The sequence below is a fragment of the Coregonus lavaretus genome (assembly GCF_964263955.1).
Source record: "Coregonus lavaretus genome assembly, chromosome: 13".
NCBI lineage: Eukaryota > Metazoa > Chordata > Actinopteri > Salmoniformes > Salmonidae > Coregonus > Coregonus lavaretus.
Window position 1 is genome coordinate 41422708 of NC_140000.1, and position 22756 is coordinate 41445463.

General features: G+C 41.7%; 1 protein-coding gene across 1 annotated transcript in view; it reads left to right on the forward strand.

Annotated features, from left to right (window-relative positions):
* Positions 1 to 19686, forward strand: part of LOC311140309 (uncharacterized protein) — a 29830-nt gene extending 10144 nt beyond the window's left edge. The window contains exons 2-4 of the mRNA XM_084175315.1: positions 12672 to 18010; positions 18191 to 18256; positions 19473 to 19686. Of these exons, the coding sequence (XP_084031441.1) occupies positions 12768 to 17984 (5217 nt within the window). The 5' untranslated portion in view covers positions 12672 to 12767 and the 3' untranslated portion in view covers positions 17985 to 18010; positions 18191 to 18256; positions 19473 to 19686. The remainder of the gene's footprint in view (positions 1 to 12671; positions 18011 to 18190; positions 18257 to 19472) is intronic.
* The last annotated feature ends 3070 nt before the right edge of the window (positions 19687 to 22756 follow it).

Genomic DNA, 22756 nt, shown 5'->3' on the forward strand with positions numbered 1-22756 from the left:
TTTTTTCAGGCCTATCGCCAGGCTATCAGACTCTTGAACAGCCATCACTAACCGTCTACCAAGTGATTCTCACTCACAGAAAACACACACACATGCTATCACACACACTTTTTTAGAGACACATTTTATAGAGACATTAAAACACTGGACACTTCCCATTTCACACTGTGTATTTAAATACTGTATTCTTGATATGGCTCATTCTAATATCTCTACTACTGTACATCACATTTTAGTTACACTGTTTCACTGTTAGGTTCTGAACAAACAGAGTAAAAACTCAAACGGATGACTAGAAAAAGCTCAAACCAAGTTTATTCACCCACTGGGTCAAACAGCTGCAAAAGACAAGGTATGATTACACAAGCACATATATGTATACCCTCCTACTAGGTGGAGTCAACTCCTAGACAGCCAATATATCTCTGTTGCTAGTCAGGAACTTAATTGGTTCCTCTCACTGGTGTAGTCATGGCCCTGCCTGATGCTAGAACCTTATCCTCCCTGTCTTACCTTTATCAGTGACTGAAACCAGATTGATTTCCTTAGCCCCTCTCCTTAGGAGCCTTGATATTCAACAATAACATGTTTGACAGAATGTAAACTTTCTGCACTCCCCTTGTCTCACTCATTAACTTTCCATACACCACGTTCCTATCCACCCTTCATTGACCCCAACCTTTCTTATACATGTAAAGTCATCAATAAGATGTGGCGCAGTCGTCTAAGGCACTGCATCGCAGTGCTAGCTGTGCCACTAGAGATCCTGGTTCGAATCCAGGCTCTGTCGTAGCTGGCCGCGACCAGGAGACCCATGGGGCGGCGCACAATTGGCCCAGCGTCGTCCAGGGTAGGGGAGGGAATGGCCGGCAGGGGATGTAGCTCAGTTGGTAGAGCATGGCGTTTGCAACGCCAGGGTTGTGGGTTCGATAAAATAATGTATGTGCTAACTGTAAGTCGCTCTGGATAAGAGCGTCTGCTAAATGACTAAAATTTAAAATGTAATGTAAATGTAACATGAATAAGTATATTTTAAACTAGAATCCAACAATAACTCTAAAATATAATTATTATTATATCTTGTGTAAATTCATCCAGTGTATATACATAAAGATTGCATTTAGACTACTTGTTACAGTGCTATTTGGGTTGTTAATTGGATTCGTTACGACATTTTATTATATTTTATTTTACTGCATTCTTAGGAGCTAGTAACATAAGCATTTTGCTGCAACCGCTATAACATCTTCTAAACTGTGTAGGTGTGTCACGACTTCCGCCGAGGCTGCCTCCCCTCCTTGTTCGGGCAGGCTTCGGCGTTCGTCGTCACCGGCTTACTAGCCACTGCCGCTCCATATATCATCATTCCATTTGTCTTGTCTTGTCAATTACACACCTGGTTCATAGCCCCTCATTAGTCTGGGTATAAGTGTTCCCTCTGCCCCCCCTGTCCTTGTGGGTGATTGTTTTATGTGAGTTGAGTGTAGCTCGGTGGAGCTACTCATACCTTGTATTGCCGGGGTAGATTATTCCCCTGTGCCTGTATTTTGTTGTCGCTATCCAGCGCAACTGTGTACGATGGAATAAACTCTGTATTCTGTGATTTACCCTCCTGCGCCTCACTCCTTCTAATCACACTCATCACAAGGTGACCAATACACTTTGATTTGAATTTATTATTTTTTCCTATGCAGCCCAGAGGGGTATACTACAAAGCAGGAATAAATGAATTAGCCAGCTAACTTGCCTAAATATTCAGATAAATTTATTTTGTAGAAATCTACGCTTGAAATGGGCATGGTTTAATAGATTCAACAAACAAAAACGCACATCTAAGTTTAAGTTTAGCTTTTTTTGAATTAACCAGAAAATCAATAGTTGTATCTGGTTGCGTATTAAAGTTAGCTGGCTTAATTGATCCTGATTGTAGTATAACACTCTAGTCCAACCCGAGACGGGCCAATAGCTTAAAACCTGGTGTGACTCTAGGGAAGTTGTCTACATAGCTAGGAATGAATAGGCTCCATTGTTATGTTAACCGTTTAACCATTGTGATTAATTCACTTCAAGGTTGCGTCTCTGCATCACTTCAAGGCTAGAGACAATTGTTGTGTGGTCAATTGTCATAATAATGATTAGCCTGAGACAAGTTACCTTGGTTTAATCCTGAGAAAGGGCCTTGGATATCAACAATGCCATATTTTACACCAAACAGATGTGGAGGGTCCAACACCCTTCCTGATTCCTCTGGAGAGTCAACCTGACCTGAGGTGGAACTTTCCTCCTGCCCAGACTAGTATTTGTGGGGCACAGGCTCCTCCTATATGAGTGTGTACTATGTTGATGGTTTCTGTTGATTGTGAATTGTGCGTGGCTCTCTAACTTTCAACCCATAATGTCTGAACTGGCAGTCACATGTCCTAAACATGTTTCAGAGTTGCAGTGTATGTTAGAAAAATCAATAACTTCGTTGATGGATGATATTACGTGTTACACAGGATTTGGGAATGGGGACATTCCATTTACAGTGCCTTGCAAAAGTATTCATCCCCCTTGGCGTTTTTCCTATTTTGTTGCGTTACAACCTGTAATTTAAATGGATTTGTATTTCATGTAATGGACAGTGAAGTGAAATGAAAAAAATAAGTTGTTTCAAAAAATTATAAATAATAAATAACGGAAAAGTGGTGCGTGCATATGTATTCACCCCCTTTGCTATGAAGCCCCTAAATAAGATCTGGTGCAACCAATTACCTTCAGAAGTCACATAATTAGTTAAATAAAGTCCACCTGTGTGCAATCTGTGTCACATGATCTGTCACATGATCTCAGTATATATACACCTGTTCTGAAATGCCCCAGAGTGTGCAACACCACTAAGCAAGGGGCACCACCAAGCAAGCAGCACCATGAAGACCAAGGAGCTCTCCAAACAGGTCAGGGACAAAGTTGTGGAGAAGTACAGATCAGGGTTGGGCTATAAAATAATATCAGAAACTTTGAACATCCCACGGAGCACCGTTAAATCCATTATAAAAAAAATGAAATAATATGGCACCACAACAAACCTGCCAAAAGAGGGCCGCCCACCAAAACTCAGGGAACAGGCAAGGAGGGCATTAATCAGAGGCAACAAAGAGACCAAAGATAACCCTGAAGGAGCTGCAAAGCTCCACAGTGGAGATTGGAGTATCTGTCCATAGGACCACTTTAAGCCATACACTCCACAGAACTGGGCTTTACGGAAGAGTGGCCAGAAAAAAGCCATTGCTTCAAGAAAAAAATAAGCAAACACGTTTGGTGTTCACCAAAAGGCATGTGGGAGACTCTCCAAACATATAGAAGAAGGTACTCTGGTCAGATGAGACTAAAATTGAGCTTTTTGGCCATCAAGGAAAATGCTATGTCTGGCGCAAACCCAACACCTCTCATCACCCCAAGAACACCATCCCCACTGTGAAGCATGGTGGTGGCAGCATCATGCTCTGGGGATGTTTTTAATCGGCAGGGACTGGGAAACTGGTCAGAATTGAAGTAATAATGGATGGCGCAAAATACAGGGAAATTCTTGAGGGAAACCTGTTTCAGTCTTCCAGAGATTTGAGACTGGGACGGAGGTTCACCTTCCAGCAGGACAATGACCCTAAGCATACTGCTAAAGCAACACTCAAGTGGTTTAAGGGGAAACATTTAAATGTCTTGGAATGGCCTAGTCAAAGCCCAGACCTCAATCCAATTGAGAATTTGTGGTATGACTTAAAGATTGCTGTACACCAGCGGAACCCATCCAACTTGAAGGAGCTGGAGTAGTTTTGCCTTGAAGAATGGGCAAAAATCCCAGTGGCTACATGTGCCAAGCTTATAGAGACATATCCCAAGAGACTTGCAACTGTAATTGCTGCAAAAGGTGGCTCTACAAAGTATTGACTTTGGTGGGGGTGGTGAATAGTTATGCACGCTCAAGTTTTCTGTATTTTTGTCTTATTTCTTGTTTGTTTCACAATAAAAAATATTTTGCATCTTCAAAGTGGTAGGCATGTTGTGTAAATCAAATGATACAAACCCCCCAAAAATCCATTTTAATTCCAGGTTGTAAGGCAACAAAATAGGAAAAATGCCAAGGTGGGTGAACACTTTCGCAAGCCACTGTATCTAGTTCACTCTGGCGGCAGAAAGTCTGGGTGCCAGGAAGTCTGGGGGCAGCTACCGGTGTTAATCTTAGAATGATTGATAGATGGAATGTCCTGACTGGGGTATATAAACTGAGAGATCTCTTTGTCTAGCATTCTGATAGCAAGTGGCAACTCACTTGTATCTTGTTATGTTGAATCCGGTACCGTATTATTAAATACCTTGTATCAAATCTCCATCTCAGAGTTTAATTATATTCTTGCATCCTGAATTCCTTAATACCAGCGAAAATCATCATATCAATTGGCATGTAACGAACAGGATACAGTTTGCGGCCGAACCAACAGGTAAGCAGACTCATTTTTTTCAGGATTGTGTTAAAATCTGCTTATCTGTGGTAAAGCTGAGCTGAAAAGAACGTTAAAATTCAATACTTTTGAGGGGGAAAGATGTGGTATTGAGTTATGTAATGGGATGTAAGGAGAATATCAAATTAGAAGAAATGACATGGGTTAAAGGCCCTTATGTGTAAAGGCATCATAAAAGAGTGGGTTTGAGGCCCTTAATGTTTAAAGGCATTATAAAAGTTTGGGTTAAAGGCACTTGATGTGTAAAAGCATTATAAAAGATTACCTTGGTGAAGAGAGAATTAGTCCTTTGTGAATTACTCAAAACTGTCCGGAGAGAGGGGAAACAATAACTCACACGGCATAAGACTCAAGCAACTACAACAAAATATATTGTAACACCGCACCAATAAGTAAATAGACAAACAACATTTTAATAAATATCAAGTTGGGTATTTGATTCAAATATTTAATTACTAACATTGCATGAACTAATACAAAAATGGGGAGCCAACTCAATAGAACTGAATCAGAGCTTGATTTGCCTCGAAAAGAAAAAAAGGAAATGACGAAATTATTACAGACAAATCCGCATTTAAAACATGCCTCTACTAAAAGTATCGAAAATCAGACACCACACGAATGGATGTTAAGTAAATTAGGATTTTTCAATGTGGAACCATATCTCAGTGATTTATCAGCATGGACAGATAATGAGTATCCTCAAGAAGGTAGTTTTAAAAGGGATAAATTGACAATGCTGCCGTAACCAACCCGAAAGGGGATTTAGATTATATGAAAGAGGCTTATAACGCATGGGATTTAATGAGCGGACAATGGCCTGGAAATATAATTAGGAAGGAGAAAAAGTCAACTAAGAAATTAAACAATTTGGCAATGGAACAAAATAGTCTACCTTATGAACAGTGAGCCCACATGTTTTATAAAGGGATCTGAAAAGATGAGAGGAATTTATTCACAGGAGGACAACTTTGACGATGATAGCGACATATATGATTGGTTATTTATATTCCTGCAGGTTATACAAATATTGATTAAGTGTTGGATGGAAAGACCGAGGTAGAGTATGATAGAGAATGGTAGAGGGCTTTCTGGGTTAAAGGACACAGAGAGGTAGACTAGGAAATATTTAAAAAAAAGGAAAGTAAGTTAATTGGGAAATGAGAAATTTGAATTATAATTCTTTGGGTAGACTGGAATGAAATTAATGTTTGCTAATAATATGAATAAAGGGAACACTAAAATAACACATCCTAGATCTGAATAAATGAAATAATCTTATTAAATAGTTTTTTCTTTACATAGTTGAATGTGCTGACAACAAAATCACACAGAAATTATCAATGGAAATCAAATTTATCAACCCATGGAGGTCTGGATTTGGAGTCACCCTCAAAATTAAAGTGGAAAACCACACTACAGGCTGATCCAACTTTGATGTAATGTCCTTAAAACAAGTCAAAATGAGGCTCAGTAGTGTGTGTGGCCTCCACGTGCCTGTATGACCTCCCTACAACGCCTGGGCATGCTCCTGATGAGGTGGCGGATGGTCTCCTGAGGGATCTCCTCCCAGACCTGGACTAAAGCATCCGCCAACTCCTGGACAGTCTGTGGTGCAACCACAGGCGTTGGTGGATGGAGCGAGACATGATGTCCCAGATGTGCTCAATTGGATTCAGGTCTGGGGAACGGGCGGGCCAGTCCATAGCATCAATGCCTTCCTCTTGCAGAACTGCTGACACACTCCAGCCACATTAGGTCTAGCATTGTCTTGCATTAGGAGGAACCCAGGGCCAACCGCACCAGCATATGGTCTCACAAGGGGTCTGAGGATCTCATCTCGGTACCTAATGGCAGTCAGGCTACCTCTGGCGAGCACATGGAGGGCTGTGCGGCCCCCCAAAGAAATGCCACCCCACACCATGACTGACCCACCGCCAAACCGGTCATGCTGGAGGATGTTGCAGGCAGCAGAACGTTCTCCATGGCGTCTCCAGACTCTGTCACGTCTGTCACATGTGCTCAGTGTGAACCTGCTTTCAACTGTGAAGAGCACAGGGCGCCAGTGGCGAATTTGCCAATCTTGGTGTTCTCTGGCAAATGCCAAACGTCCTGCACGGTGTTGGGCTGTAAGCACAACCCCCACCTGTGGACGTCAGGCCCTCATACCACCCTCATGGAGTCGGTTTCTGACCGTTTGAGCAGACACATGCACATTTGTGGCCTGCTGGAGGTCATTTTGCAGGGCTCTGGCAGTGCTCCTCCTGCTCCTCCTTGCACAAAGGCGGAGGTAGCAGTCCTGCTGCTGGGTTGTTGCCCTCCTATGGTCTCCTCCACATCTCCTGATGTACTGGCCTGTCTCCTGGTAGCGCCTCCATGCTCTGGACCCTACGCTGACAGACACAGCAAACCTTCTTGCCACAGCTCGCATTTATGTGCCATCCTGGATGAGCTGCACTACCTGAGCCACTTGTGTGGGTTGTAGACTCCGTCTCCTGCTACCACTAGAGTGAAAGCACCGGCAGCATTCAAAAGTGACCAAAACATCAGCCAGGAAGCATAGGAACTGAGAAGTGGTCTGTGGTCACCACCTGCAAAACCAGTCCTTTATTGGGGGTGTCTTGCTAATTGCCTATAATTTCCACCTGTTGTCTATTCCATTTGCACAACAGCGTGTGACATTTATTGTCAATCAGTGTTGCTTCCTAAGTGGACAGTTTGATTTCACAGAAGTGTGATTGACTTGGAGTTACATTGTGTTGTTTAAGTGTTCCCTTTATTTTTTTGAGCAGTGTATTATTTATTGGTGGTTTGTGGATAGACTTTACTAATGCCATGTTTTACTCCGCGGGTGAAAGAGAGTCGTGCTGTAAAGGATGCAGTGGGACATTTGAAGCAGAGGTCTGAATAGTTGAATCGGAAACGTTCTTTGACAATTTCTAATTATTATTAATCAATTCTATAGTTTGCGTAATACCAGTGATTTATGCAAACAGTTAACAGTGGAACAGTGGATTGCAGGTAGTTTTGACTATTACGCTGATGGGGCAGCACCATCTTTTTGAAGGTTCTAGATTTGTTAATCAACAGGTTTATATTTTTACTAAATCAATTCAACAGGTGGCCATGATTAGATTACCGGAAAGGGGTTATGGGTTTGTTTATTTTAGAAGGTGTCTATTCCACTTAATGGAACACGGTATTATCTGATATGTCTTGAGTAGGAATTTTTCTTCCGGGACTGATGGAAGTCCCTTACAGAGACAACGTCTCAAACAACTTTTTAATAGATGCCTGGAATCAAATATCACTGATTTCTTACGCTGACAAATTGATTATATTTGCGACTGAATAAAATATTACATTTAGAGGGGTAACAGGAACAATCTAAGGCGAAACAGCTATTACCTATGTCGTTGGACATTGATCCAGTAACCATACTAGGGTAATTTGACATGGGAGCAAATGGAGCCGATTTTGGGGTCTAAAGGGTAATCAATTAAAAATACTCCTTGCAAACTCGGAGAACCTTGTGGGGTTTTAATCTTGTGAGAGATTTTATGTCATCTTATTCTGGAGTAGTCATGATTTGAGGGAGTACAGTGGAATTATCTTCATGTTTTATTTGTAATTACGATTTTTGGGTTGCTGATTAAGAGTGAATGTTAACGACATGTATACTTTCTCTTCCAGGAGAATGGGGGTTTCATTATCTATCTTTGAAATATTCCAGTGTCGGTGGTCTTGGGAAGAGCTGTTAGTTAAATTCGGCAGTTTTATAAGTATAAAGATATCCGAATTAGGCCGTAAAAGGGAGCTATCAAATTAAATAAGGCCTGGCTAGTCTTTTTTTTTAACTTTTTTTTTTTTAGCTTATGGTTTGCAAATAACCACACACAACACACTTGTTATTAATATTTGGTAGTGGTGTTAAAACGTGTTTGACTTACTTAGTAGGATTTTATTTGATTTAGTGGGTTTTCACAGGTTAGTGCCGAGGTATCTTAAAGGGTCACACACATGGATTTTCAGAAGTTTTTATTTTCTGAGTGAGTTTTACTTAAACACGTGATTTCTTTTGATTATAACTGAGGACTTACTGTACACTTGGGATACGAAATGTATGAAATGTTTGACTGTTTTTGGTGATTAGTCTACTATGGAATGAAACGCTTCTTCGAAGGATTTGAATGACCGCTGACCTCTGTCCTGACTTTCAAGTGTGGTTTGATCACCATCACTGGAAAGTCGAGAGACATTGGCTGATGAATTTAAGGTAAGTTATAAAACTGATTTGAAGGTCATTTGTAATACTGTTAATTATGAAGAAGTTTATAGTTCATAGCCATATTTTTATTTTGGACCACGGGAAGGAGGAGAGGGCGATGTCTTTCATTAAGGGTAGGATATCTTAAGTCTATTTTCTTATGAATGTATAGATACAAGTTTTTTCTTTATGGAGTTATTAAGGGTAGTGATTCTTATTCGATTCGTTATTTTTTTTAACCAGTGGTAGTGTTGTTTTTGTTTTTTATACAGTACTCACATTTTGAGTCGTGTCAAAATATGGGAATTACCAGTCCTCTGAGGTTTTTGGATTGAAGTGTACACACCTTGAGTGATATGTAAGAGTGTATCGAGTGATATATTAAGGAATGTATTGTTGTGTTTGTTTTGTTTCGATGTAAATCTCACCAGATTGAGTCTGCTGGATTGTTGGGATTTCTCTCGATGGGTTAGAGGTCTAACTACTTGATCCTGTGACTCTGCAGGAGTATATTAGCAACTGATATTAAGAATAATTTGTAAAAATAATAATTTGTCATATGCTTATCTGGATTTCCTGAATCAGATATAAACTCAACTAAGCTGTTCTGATCTGTCCTCTCTCGAGGTTACTACAGATGGTGTCTTGATACATAGCAGGGATAATTCGGTCAAGGACGGTGTGAACCTCAAAACCCCCTCTAACCGGCTGAAGAGGAGCGACCAAGCCGTTCAATATGGCCCTGTCCAGCACCACTTCTACCGAGAGACTTTCTCTCATGCTTTTCTCTTGGGAGTGTGACAGGAGTCTACGTGGAGTGAGCGTGGAGTGAGCATGGATAGAGTTCCGTTCAAAAACATCTCTCATGTTGCTGGTATACTGGTTGGCAACTGGACATGACAGAATGGGGGGTAGAGATGGTGAGGGCTCAGGTGAGACATTGAAATTGGGACATTGTCATGGGCCATCCACGTTGAACCATGAAGTTATCTGAAGAACATAATGAAGAGACTCCAGAAGATTGAGTGCCGGGGAAGGAAGGGGTTGGTCAACTGTGCCCGTAATTGATTTATTTGGGGTATCAGGTTGATTGAGGAGGTCTACACACTGCTAAATTTAGAGTACTAAGAATGCATTGAGATGAGGATCTGTAGTTACTCTCCTTATGAGGAAGTTAATACTAGAATTATGGATAATTATACTGTATGTTAATATAAATGTACATTCTGCCAGTGTTAATGGGTGCTAAATTTAGGGTTTTTAACTTTTAGTGATAAGACAAATGTGAATCACAACGAATTGTCATTCTAAATTTGGTTTGGATAATTAATTTGGTTTTGATTATGGGTTATAACCTGACTGAGTGATTTCAGTAAGTTATTAATATGTTAATAACTAAAGATATTGATGCTATTCTCAGCATGCCCAGGTATTGCTAATACAATCACAAGATAACTGCTTTAAATAGATATTATGGTTAAAACAACACTACATTATTTTTAATGTGTTAGGATAAACTTTTGAATCTTACTTTTTGAAATATATAATGTTAATGCAAGGATTGTGCCTTATATCATGAACATGTTGATTTTTATGTTAGTCACTATCTACATGTGAAGTGTTTGCATGTAAGGATGTGGGACCGATTTAAGTCCCAGAGGGGGGATATGATGATGATTTTTCAGTAGACTATAAGCTAAACATAGTTAATCACAACATGAAACACGGAGCAAGGGTTAAACATTGGTACATCTCTGTTGCTAGGCAATAACTTAATTGGTTCCTCTCACTGGGTTATGTGTGTGTGAAATAGAGCTGTTTGTTCTCTTGTCATCTGACCTGTCTTCTGGTCAAATTCCTCACTCCTACCTAATCCACGGCTGTCCTGATTTATCAGTGACTGAAACCAGACTGTTGCCCTTTGTATCTCTCCTCAGGCATATTCCTGGAACGGAGCCAGGGTTGAACAGAGTTCAGACTAAACATAGTCCCTACAAACATTAAGGGGCGTCGATCTACAAGAGAGACTTCAGAACTTATGGGTTATGTACATTTTAAAGAATTCGGATCCGATTGATTTGGCTACTAGATACTGTGCAATACCTCAAGATTTTAGAATATTTACATGTACTCAGCTAGTTTTCAAGACTATATTTGGGAATACGGAATTACAATATTCTAATCATTATCTCATAGCATTGACGTGTCATGATGTTGCTAGAGTGGCTAATGCAACACTTAAGGGATTTCAAGCACTTGGGTCTGAAATGGCACTCATTAGACAATATGCAATTAATAGTCGCATAGCATTGGATGCTATTACAGCAGCTCAAGGGGGAGATGCATGTTGTACATACTTACCATCAGAATCTGAAGGTCTTGGGAATGTAACTAAAGCTATGGGAAATATTAGAGAAATACAGGATGGGATTAGAAATAATAATAGAGATGCAAGGATATTAGGAGGATATAACAATTTGAATGCTATTGAAGTCTTCAAGGTTTTTTAGTGGTAGTTCAATGGGCACATGGATGGCAAGCATTCTAGGTCCTCAAGTGGCCATAGTACTCATTGTAGCAATAGTCATGGGGTGTTGTTTTCCCATATTTAGGGTGATTGATTTTGAGATCTCTACAAGCGATTACTAACATGCCAATGATTACGACTAGAGATGTATCAGTCAATATTAATGTAGGGAGAGAAACTACAAATTCTTCATCTATATCATCTTATTCAAGTGTGGATTCCATTGATTGTATAACTTTTACTATAATGTTTACAGGAATCGAAATGTAGGAACGTGACTATGATCAGATAGTGCAACAATGTAAAAAAAAAAAAAACTTGGGGTTCCTCTGAATGAAGAATGAATTCTGAAGTTATTTTTATTGGGATATATTCATATACCTCTATTGTAACTAACTTAGAAATAGTCATGAATCAATGTATTTTCTTGGATGATGTCAAGCATTCATCTATATATATGTTTTTCTTATTAGCCTGGTTAAGAGGATGGGTATACTTGAAAATTATGTATACAAGTGTGTTATTTACAAAATATGTAATAATAATAATAATATGCCATTTAGCAGACGCTTTTATCCAAAGCGACTTACAGTCGTGCGTGCATACATTTTTGTGTATGGGTGGTCCCGGGGATCGAACCCACTACCTTGGCGTTACAAGCGCCATGCTCTACCAGCTGAGCTACAGAGGACCACCATATGTATGTCTATGTGGGATCTTTCCTTTTTTGATTAAATATATTGAGAATCCGTTTGGATTCAAGTATAGAGATTGTAAGGGGGAATTCCTTCTCAGTTATATGGCATGACTCCAATCATATGTATACCACTATTGGAGAATATTTTATTGTGGAAGTGGAGTGTGATGTGAATTGTTTAGTTAAAGTAATGTTATATCTGGGGAATTTTACTTACAACAGATAAAGAAAGAAAATGGGGCAACTGATATTACGTGTTACACAGGATTTGGGAATGGGGACATTCCATTTATCTAGGTCACTCTGGGCCCCAGAATGTCTGGGAGCCAGGAAGTCTAGGGGAAGCCACCGGTGTTAATCTTAGAATTATTATCCTGACTGGGGTGCCGGCTGATACCATCAGGGTTGGGAGTGTCCTCCACTGATGGTTGTCAGCTGTTGCTTAGAACTTGTTTACCCTGAAGTATATAAACTGAGAGATCTCTTTGTCTATCATTCAGATAGCGAGAGGCAACTCACTTGTATCTTGTTATGTTGAATCCGGTACCGTATTATTAAATCTCCATCTCAGAGTTTAGTTCTATTCTTGCATTCTGAATTCCTTAATACCAGCGAAAGTCATCATATCAATGGATAACCATTGCATAGTTTTCTCAACAGTCTCTATCCTTCTTTCTCCAGAATTGACATCTCAAAATTCAACTATTGAGGATGGTGCCCCATATGCTTGAAATGCAGCCCAGCTCAATGTGCTGGGACAGACAGAGTTGACACAAAATGGATAATGCTTGTGAAAATGCCAGCGCAAGAGAATGGAGAGATTTTGACGGATGCAGCCGCCATAATATGGCTCACTGGGAAAGTGCTCCCCCTGCTGGTGAAAGACAGTACCTCACCCAACAGGAAAGGGAACGCCAGTGGCTGAACCATGAGGAAGAAGCTGCCATGCGGGCCCACTACAACTCCAATAGACAAAACTGTCAAATGGACATCCATGGACATGGGGCACAAGAGACCCAGCCGCCTCCTCTGTATCATCAGGGCCATCACAGAATGGCTCAGAGTCAGAACAAAAGGGATCGGCCCAATCTCTCTGGACCCTTGAGAGGCCAGGCACCCCCTAATGTAACCTTACACCGCAGTGGAGAAATAACAGAAACACGGGTTAAGCATGAACCCCACTTCCCCAGCTATGATTTTTTGCCCCCACTCATTGTCGAAAGAGGGCATGAGGATATTTCCCTTCACCATAACACTGACTGTGATTATATGGTTGGTCGGATAGTGAATCATAACAATCTCCATTACTTGGAAAGCAAATGGCAGATGTTCAATCCCACCCATTCCAATGGACATGCTAGAGGTAATTTTTATGAACATTCAAGGGGACATTCTAATGAATGCTCAAGAGGATGTTCTAGGGGTGGCTCTAGTATACGGTCTAGGGGTGGCTCTAGTGGACATTCTAGGGGTGGGTCTAGTAGACGTTCTAGGGGTGGGTCTAGTGGACATTCTAGGGGTGGGTCTAGTGGACGTTCTAGGGCCCATTCCAGCAGGTCTCCCAGGCTGAACTTCCAGACTAAGCATGTCAATCATTCTCAAACTATGACCAACAGTTCTCCAGACATTCAGAACGCCAACATCACTCCAACTATTCCTGTGGTCAACAACGAACACAGTGTAACAACATTAGGACGAAGAGCAGGTCCTGTGAGAGATTCTACATCACTTGTGGAACTCCCTTCCACGGGAGGTACAGAATCTGGTGTTGTTGACTTTAAAGCAGCCCAGGTAACAAATGCAGACACCCATGGTATACTAGGACATAGTGTTCCTTCTCAAGCCATAACACAACAAACCGATAATCTTCCTGGCAATGCTGCTTTGGTTTCTCACACCCAGACCTCTGCCACCCCTGAACAGCAACATGATCCCTCTCCTTCTCCCAATCCTCTCACTGAGACACCTCAGAACAAACCTCCTCATAAACATAAGATCTCACTTAATGAAATACAGGACTGGCTCCAGAGTGTTTTAAGATCTAAAAATGGACCCGTAAATGGGAACAACTCAACACAAGACCCCTCTCAGTCCCAACAATCCAGCACAGAGAAGATGGATGTTTTACAAGCAGGCAATACGCACCGACATCTAAACACCAAAGACGACCAGGCGAGGCCCCCTAAGTGGTTTAGTGCTGTGGACTCCACTGTACGGCTAGAGATTAAGTCCACCCCCAAGTGTATGACCCTGACGGCAGTCGCCACCGCTCCGCCCCCCGTGGCTATCGTCCCTCCAATGGGTCTACAGAAGTCCCCAGAGCCCATGGAGACAGAGAATGCAGGCAATGAGGTGCCATTTAAGATTTTACAGGCCTGGTCCATTACCGAACAACAGGCGGAAAGCCTGTGGGAAAGAGCTAAAGATGATGCAAGTTCTCGATCTGTCCTAAATGAGACTGTTCAAGTTGAGAGTGTTATGGAGTGTGATAAGCCAGTAGATGCATGTGCAACAAGTTCACTGGCATCTACTGGAGAGGACAATGATGAGGTCCTTCAGGTCAATCCACAGATGGACAAGAGTTCACCTTCACCATTTGTCCACACCAACCCTCAGGCAACTGATATTGTACGCATTTGTGGTACCCAGACAATTGTGGACGTTAGCTCTAATGGCGCAGATGAGAGAACTCTTGATTTGTCCACAATTGATGAAGTTCAGTTCAAATTAAGTACGCTGCAGCAACTGGTTAATTATCTGGAGAGTGCAGCAACAATCACAGAGGCAAAGGATGGTTGTCTAGAGGCCATATTGGAGATGTATTGGGGTGGGGATACCTCTAACCTGTTAAAAGCTTTAAAAGATAAAAGGGATGAGGAAATCATGCAGGATGTGACTGCCTGGGCCACAGAGGATGAGAAGGCAGTGGTTTTCTTTGCAGTCAATGGTATATCACTGGGGGAAGTCGTCAAGAACTTTCCCATTCCAGCACATGTTGACAGCTCTTCCCAAGTGGGTTACAGGTCATCATGGTTAAATGTCAACGAGAAGCTGTATGACATAGACAAAGAATCTGGAAGAGCTTGGTCTCTGTGGTTTATACCAGATAAAGCAGAGGAGAGTTCCAAAGTGGTTGGGGGAGTAAAAATGGATGACACCTTCCACAGCAAGATGGAGACTGTGGACTTGCCTGCACGACAACCTGTTGAAGCAGAAGCAACAGACTCAGACCTCGCAACAAACACAGCCCTCATGATGGACGCAGACCCCCCAACAGACACAGACCTCCCAAAAGACGCAGACTCAGAGACAGAACCTTTTTCCCCAATGATTTTGACCGTCCTCACATCAGAGGATGCTGTGAGACTGTTTTGCCAGATCGAAAATGGCTCTGACCTCCAACTCTTGTCCCATGAACCATGCTCTGAAAACAAAGATAAGACCCAGACAAAGCAACTAGAGAATATAGTCTGTGGCAGCTTAGATAAGTCCTGCTACTGTCCTTGTATTATTGAAACTGACAATGGGTTTGAAATTGGCCTATGCTCCAGTTGTCAGAGAGAGAAAGGATTGCAGCAAGCTACAAGCTGCATAACAATCGCTCACTGCTTTACCTTGTCAGATACAAATGACAATTCAGATCAGGAGACAGAAGAGGTCCCTAAGGACTCTGGGGGGAAGGCAACTGTGGACAATCAATGCAGAGACATGAAGCAGATACAATCAACTGAAGAAGAGGGTGATGACAATCAATCCAGTGACAATAAAACAGAGGGAGAAATGCAGCAATGTACAACCGTCGTACCGATCACTGACTTTTTTCTCTGGTCAGATACAAGTGAGGATTCAGATCAGGAGACAGAGGAGACCCCTAATGAACAACATGCTCAGATTGAGGCTCATGCTTCTAATGTTAAAAGGACAGAGCCTGAAACTGATGCCAAAGCACCATGTGAGTCAGCCCAAGAACATACTACCCAAAGCAAAGTCAGTCCTGGTTCTGATGATAGGGAAAGACGGCAAGAGAAGGACCAAGACTGTAGGACGAGTACATCACCACTTCGCAAGGTTGAGAACCCCTCTAAGTTAAGAGCTGACTTTGTTGCTGACTTTGTCACCCAATACAAAACCTGCAAGTCAAAGAAAAAAATATATGTAGAACAGGAGAAAACCCTCCATCCAACGTTACCTGATAGACAAAAGCCCAGGAAAAGCAATGGGAGAGCAGAGAGGGGACGGTCACCATCCCAACCCCCTAAGAGCGCTGGGGTGAAGGCAACTGTGAATAATCAACGCAGGGACAAGAAGCCACATGCGTCGCACAAGAGAAGACATTCGACTGAGAGTGATGAAAATCGATGCAAAGACAAGAAGAAGGCATCATCAACTGAAAAAGGGTGTGAGGGCAGTCAATCCAGGGACAAGAAGCCACCGAAGAGGAGACATTCAACTGAGAAAGAGAGTGAGAATAATCAAAGTAGGGACAAGAAGAGGAGACCTTCAATTGACAAAGTGGGTGAGGGCAGTCAATCTAGGGACAAGATGTCACAGAAGAGGAGAACTTCAACTGAAACTGAAGGCAGGAACTTTGGTGACTCCAAAAAGTTGCAGTGCCAGTTGGTGGAAAGAGAGAGGGACAGCTGCAGTGGAAACGCACCGCCGTGCCCTGGGGTGAAAACCCTCCATGTGCAGGGATCCTCAAGTACAACCGTTTCTCTCAAACTCTCCATAAACGTCCCCAAAAAGCCTTCCACAAACGGCTCACCCTCCAAACATACTGAGGAAGTCCCCAAAATGACAATGGAACAGCCAAATACTAAAGCCCTGAACAAAACTAGCAGACACCGCTCCCCTGCAAAGTCAGTGTCTCCTGTTGTCAAAGAGAGGCAGAGGAACGGCGTCAAACACAAGCAAAAAATTCAACACCTAACAGTCAGATTGGAAAAGCTGTCCTTATCCAAACATCTTGTCAGGAAAGGTTCTCCACCAAGCCTGAAGACAGAGGAAGGTTCCCCACCAAGGCAGAAGAGGGTGGAGGATAGAGGAGACCCTGGGGGTTTAGGGGTAAAGGTTTCTAAGAATCCTGACTCGTCCATGAAACTTAAACATAAACAGAAGTTGACAAAGATTCTGGAGGTGTTGAATAGGAATGAGAAAGGAAGGATTTCAAAAAGCGAGTGTGAGAATGACTCGCCGCCCCTCAAGCCAAAGCTGCCAAGGATTCCCACGCTTCTGAGGACTCCAGAGGTTTCAAAGGATGGGAATGAGGGAGAGAACAGAGAAGAGACATCTCCCAGTGCTTCACCTGAATCACAAACACTGAACAAACCTGCAAGAGTGGCACACAAGCTGAAACCTTTTATCAAGCCTACCAGTTCCAATGTTTATAGCCAAGGTAGTCATGTTTGCCCTAATCCGGCCAGGGTATCTCCACCACATGGCAAAGGACATTTTGGGGCAAAAGTCTCAGTGAGGCAGAAGGTGTTCTCTGATTGGGAGAGCAGCTTTTTCCCGACTCCAACCCCCCGGATTCACAGACGATCAGGGTGTCCTCCAGAGGAAGTGGAAGCTCCACAGGCCAGTCCCAGGTCCAGCTCGGAGACCAGGATCATCCGACTCATTCTACAACGTGTCGATGCTCCGCCAAAACCGAAGCGGAACATCAGCTTTGCTTTGAATCCAAGGAAGGTGCACTACTTCACACCCCTTGAATATGAAAATGACGTCATGTTCAACAGGTCTTACATGGATGCTGAAGATGCACAGCGTTCTGACGAGGAAGAGGAAGATGCTCCTGTGAACTACCAGAACACGAAGGAACAGCCCCCTATTAGGGAAGAGAAGCGACAAGATATAGGGGTGCTGAAGCCTGGACCAAGCGGTGCATGTGAAAAGAGCTTCAAAAAGAAGCGTGAAATGCATGAGCCTGCTGCCATTTTGATGAAGAAGAGCGTTGTTCAGGCAATCCATTTGGATGAAGTCTCTCCTTCATGAACCTCCAAAAGACTCCAGAAACTCAGGTAAGTACACCGATCACAAGCCACTGGCAAACAAATGTGGTATGTATTCCCTCAGTTTTTGTGTAATATGTATAGCTAGCATTGGCATGAAAAATGAACACACAAAATAACACACTACAGGTCAATATTTAGATACACTTTATTGGATTTCCAGTCATTGACAAGTTCTTCTGGTTACAGCAAAAATAATTGGAATTGGTTACAAGTGGTCAGAGAAGCAGAAGAAGAGGCCAAATGAAATTGAAGGTAAGTCCAGGACGGACTTTGGTAAACCCTGATCTAGATGAAAGGGTATTATGTTATTTATTGGAGCTGAGTAGTGATTGCAAATGTATCACACTATTGTACACAGGCCTGTGATCCTGGGTCAATATTACCTAAGTTAAATTGGGAGTCAAAGTGAGAGGGGTCACACAGAATAGGGGTGGACAGACAGGTGTATTTCCAACTCTCACAGGATGTGACTCAATTCATTACCATATGTAATTGATAAGGGTCATTCCATTTGATTTCAATCACTTTTTGACCGCACCCCTTTTGATTTGAACAAAACTTCCCATATGTATTTGCCCATAGTAGAAGATGTCAGAGTGACTTTTTGGACCAGAATGCCAAAACATTCAGGAGATAGAGGTGCCCAAAGTTGACCCATTTTGCATACCCTACCATACAGCCATATCTCCATCACTGGAAAAGATGAAATGTTGAGTTTGATATAATTTAAAAGCTTACAAAAAAATATTGGCAAGATTATGCTGTGTCTCAACTGATGGCTGGCACAACACATACACCTCAGATTATGTAAATGAGGATTTAAGATACAACATATGCGGAAAAAATATTGTTTACACGTTTTTGATAATAGATGTTGAAGTTTAAAAAAAAATACATTTTTATAAATAGTTTACACGTTTGTGCGTATCCTGAATGGGATATGCAAAATGAGTCAACTTTAAGCACCTCAATCTCCTGAATGTTTTTGCATTCAGGATCAAAAAGCCACTTTCTGACCACTTCTACCATGGGCAAATATGTATGGAAAGTTTCGTTCAAATCAAAATGGCTGCAGTCAAAAAGTGACTGCAATCAAATGAAATGATCCATAAAGTAAATGAGAATGCTTGGGGAAAATGTTGATGTACTTGTTCAGAGTGTACAAAAACTTCACTAGAAATCAGCCTTATCGATGATAATGTCAATACCAACTTGTTGTTTGGTAACTGAAACCTATACAAGTGTGACTTGTTTCGACTGGGTTGGAACATGTTCTAGCCATGCTCTGAGTATATGCTGAGGCAGTGTTCCCAGGATCCTGTGTACGGTGAATAAATAGACTTATGAACTGAAAAGTCACCTTACTGATCCTTCATCTCCTCTTGGAAAGCCAGTAGCTGGGGGAAGGCTATTTCCTACAGTGCTAATGTAAATATTTCTCACCTGCTTGCTTATGTTTGCCTCTTAGGTTCCTGTAATGATGTCATGTCATAGTATTGTGTGGACCAGGAGAGAGTTAGTAGGTAAGTGGTTTGGTGCCACAGTCTGCATTCCTTATGTCAGAGTAGATTACTGATGTTGATCTTAGAATAATTGATGGACATGATATAGTGACAGGGGTAAATGGTAATAACATCAAAGAAAGGGAGTGCCCATGGAGGTTTACCAGATGTTTGTGAAGAAACTTGTAACAGAATGTATATAAGCTGAAGGATCTCTTTGTTATGGAGTTGGAAGATGGCAGAGGCAGGGCTATGTCCTCCTTCTGTTATAACTAATCATGGTACCATATTACATATCTTATATGAACTCCCCAGCTAAGTGTCTAAATCTATTCTTACATTCTTAAGGACTTGTTACCCTAGAAACTCATCATAACAGATTGGCGTCTAAATGAACAGGATGTAGTTAACAGCCAAACTAACAGGTAAGCAGACTTTCATTTTTTTTATTATGTCAAATGTTGCTTATCTGTGGTAAGGCTTAGCTTTAACGAACATTTAAGCAATATTTTAAAAGGGGACGATGAGTGGTATTGAGTTATGTAAGAGATGTAAGGAGAAATATAAAATAGGACTATGACATGGTGTTATGATTCAAAAATAGGGTATGGTCGAAGTAAGGAGTAAAAGCAACAGAAGTTCAAATGAGTGGGCGCAGGGCAGCCTTGATGTAAGATACATCATAAAGAGTGTGGGCAGGGCACCCTTAATGTACAGTACATTATAAAGAGAGTGGGTTTTTAGTCCTGTAGTGGGTAAGACATTATAAAAGAAGTAGGTTACGGACCTTTGATGTGGTAAATCGTCATAAACAGAAGGGAGAATTAATCCCTTTTTAATTACTCAGAACACCCAGGAGATGGAGCCAATGCAATGCAACATATTGAATCATAGCACCAAAATGACAAATAGGAACTCAATTTTAATACAGATCAGGATGGGGATTTTATTTAAGTGTTTAATTACTAATATTGCATGAACTAATAGCAGTAATGAATGTCCATCTTAGTAGACCGTTATCGGAAAAAAAAAACAGTCACTATTAAAAGTAAAGCGGAGTTTCATTTAACTCGAAGAGAGAAACAGGAAATGATGAAATTATTACAGGCAAATCCGCAGTTAGAATAAGTATTTTGTAAAAGTAATGTAAAGTTAAGTAATTGAATGGGACAACATGGGCTATCTCATGAACAAGAGCAGAGGTTAATTTAATCTGAGGGGTGCATAATAAGTTCTAAAAATGGGTATAATAATTTGATATACAGTGGGGAAAAAAAGTATTTAGTCAGCCACCAATTGTGCAAGTTCTCCCACTTAAAAATATGAGAGAGGCCTGTAATTTTCATCATAGGTACACATCAACTATGACAGACAAATTGAGAAAAAAAATCCAGAAAATCACATTGTAGGATTTTTAATGAATTTATTTGCAAATTATGGTGGGAAATAAGTATTTGGTCACCTACAAACAAGCAAGATTTCTGGCTCTCACAGACCTGTAACTTCTTCTTTAAGAGGCTCCTCTGTCCTCCACTCGTTCCCTGTATTAATGGCACCTGTTTGAACTTGTTATCAGTATAAAAGACACCTGTCCACAACCTCAAACAGTCACACTCCAAACTCCACTATGGCCAAGACCAAAGAGCTGTCAAAGGACACCAGAAACAAAATTGTAGACCTGCACCAGGCTGGGAAGACTGAATCTGCAATAGGTAAGCAGCTTGGTTTGAAAAAATCAACTGTGGGAGCAATTATTAGGAAATGGAAGACATACAAGACCACTGATAATCTCCCTCGATCTAGGGCTCCACGCAAGATCTCACCCCGTGGGGTCAAAAGGATCACAAGAACGGTGAGTAAAAATCCCAGAACCACACGGGGGGACCTAGTGAATGACCTGCAGAGAGCTGGGACCAAAGTAACAAAGCATACCATCAGTAACACACTACGCCGCCAGGGACTCAAATACTGCAGTGCGAGACGTGTCCCCCTGCTTAAGCCAGTACATGTCCAGGCCTGTCTGAAGTTTGCTAGAGTGCATTTGGATGATCCAGAAGAGGATTGGGAGAATGTCATATGGTCAGATGAAACCAAAATAGAACTTTTTGGTAAAAACTCAACTCGTCGTGTTTGGAGGACAAAGAATGCTGAGTTGCATCCAAAGAACACCATACCCACTGTGAAGCATGGCTGTGGAAACATCATGCTTTGGGGCTGTTTTTCTGCAAAGGGACCAGGACGACTGATCCGTGTAAAGGAAAGAATGAATGGGGCCATGTATCGTGAGATTTTGAGTGAAAACCTCCTTCCATCAGCAAGGGCATTGAAGATGAAACATGGCTGGGTCTTTCAGCATGACAATGATCCCAAACACACCGCCCGGGCAACGAAGGAGTGGCTTCGTAAGAAGCATTTCAAGGTCCTGGAGTGGCCTAGCCAGTCTCCAGATCTCAACCCCATAGAAAATCTTAGGAGGGAGTTGAAAGTCTGTGTTGCCCAGCGACAGCCCCAAAACATCACTGCTCTAGAGAAGATCTGCATGGAGGAATGGGCCAAAATACCAGCAACAGTGTATGAAAACCTTGTGAAGACTTACAGAAAACGTTTGACCTGTGTCATTGCCAACAAAGGGTATATAACAAAGTATTGAGAAACTTTTGTTATTGACCAAATACTTATTTTCCACCATACTTTGCAAATAAATTCATAAAAAATCCTACAATGTGATTTTCTGGATTTTTTTTTCTCATTTTGTCTGTCATAGTTGACGTGTACCTATGATGAAAATTACAGGCCTCTCTCATCTTTTTAAGTGGGAGAACTTGCACAATTGGTGGCTGACTAAATACTTTTTCCCCCCACTGTATACGAACAGTGAGACACAGAATAACAACAAAAAAATCCAGAAAAACGCATGTCAAAAATTTTATAAATTGATTTGCATTTTAATGAGGGAAATAAGTATTTGACCCCTCTGCAAAACATGACTTAGTACTTGGTGGCAAAACCCTTGTTGGCAATCACAGAGCTCAGACGTTTCTTGGAGTTGGCCACCAGGTTTGCAAATCTTCTCCAAGTCATGAAGGTTTCGAGGCTGACGTTTGGCAACTCGAACCTTCAGCTCCCTCCACAGATTTTCTATGGGATTAAGGTCTGGAGACTGGCTAGGCCACTCCAGGACCTTAATGTGCTTCTTCTTGAGCCACTCCTTTGTTGCCTTGGCCGTGTGTTTTGGGTCATTATCATGCTG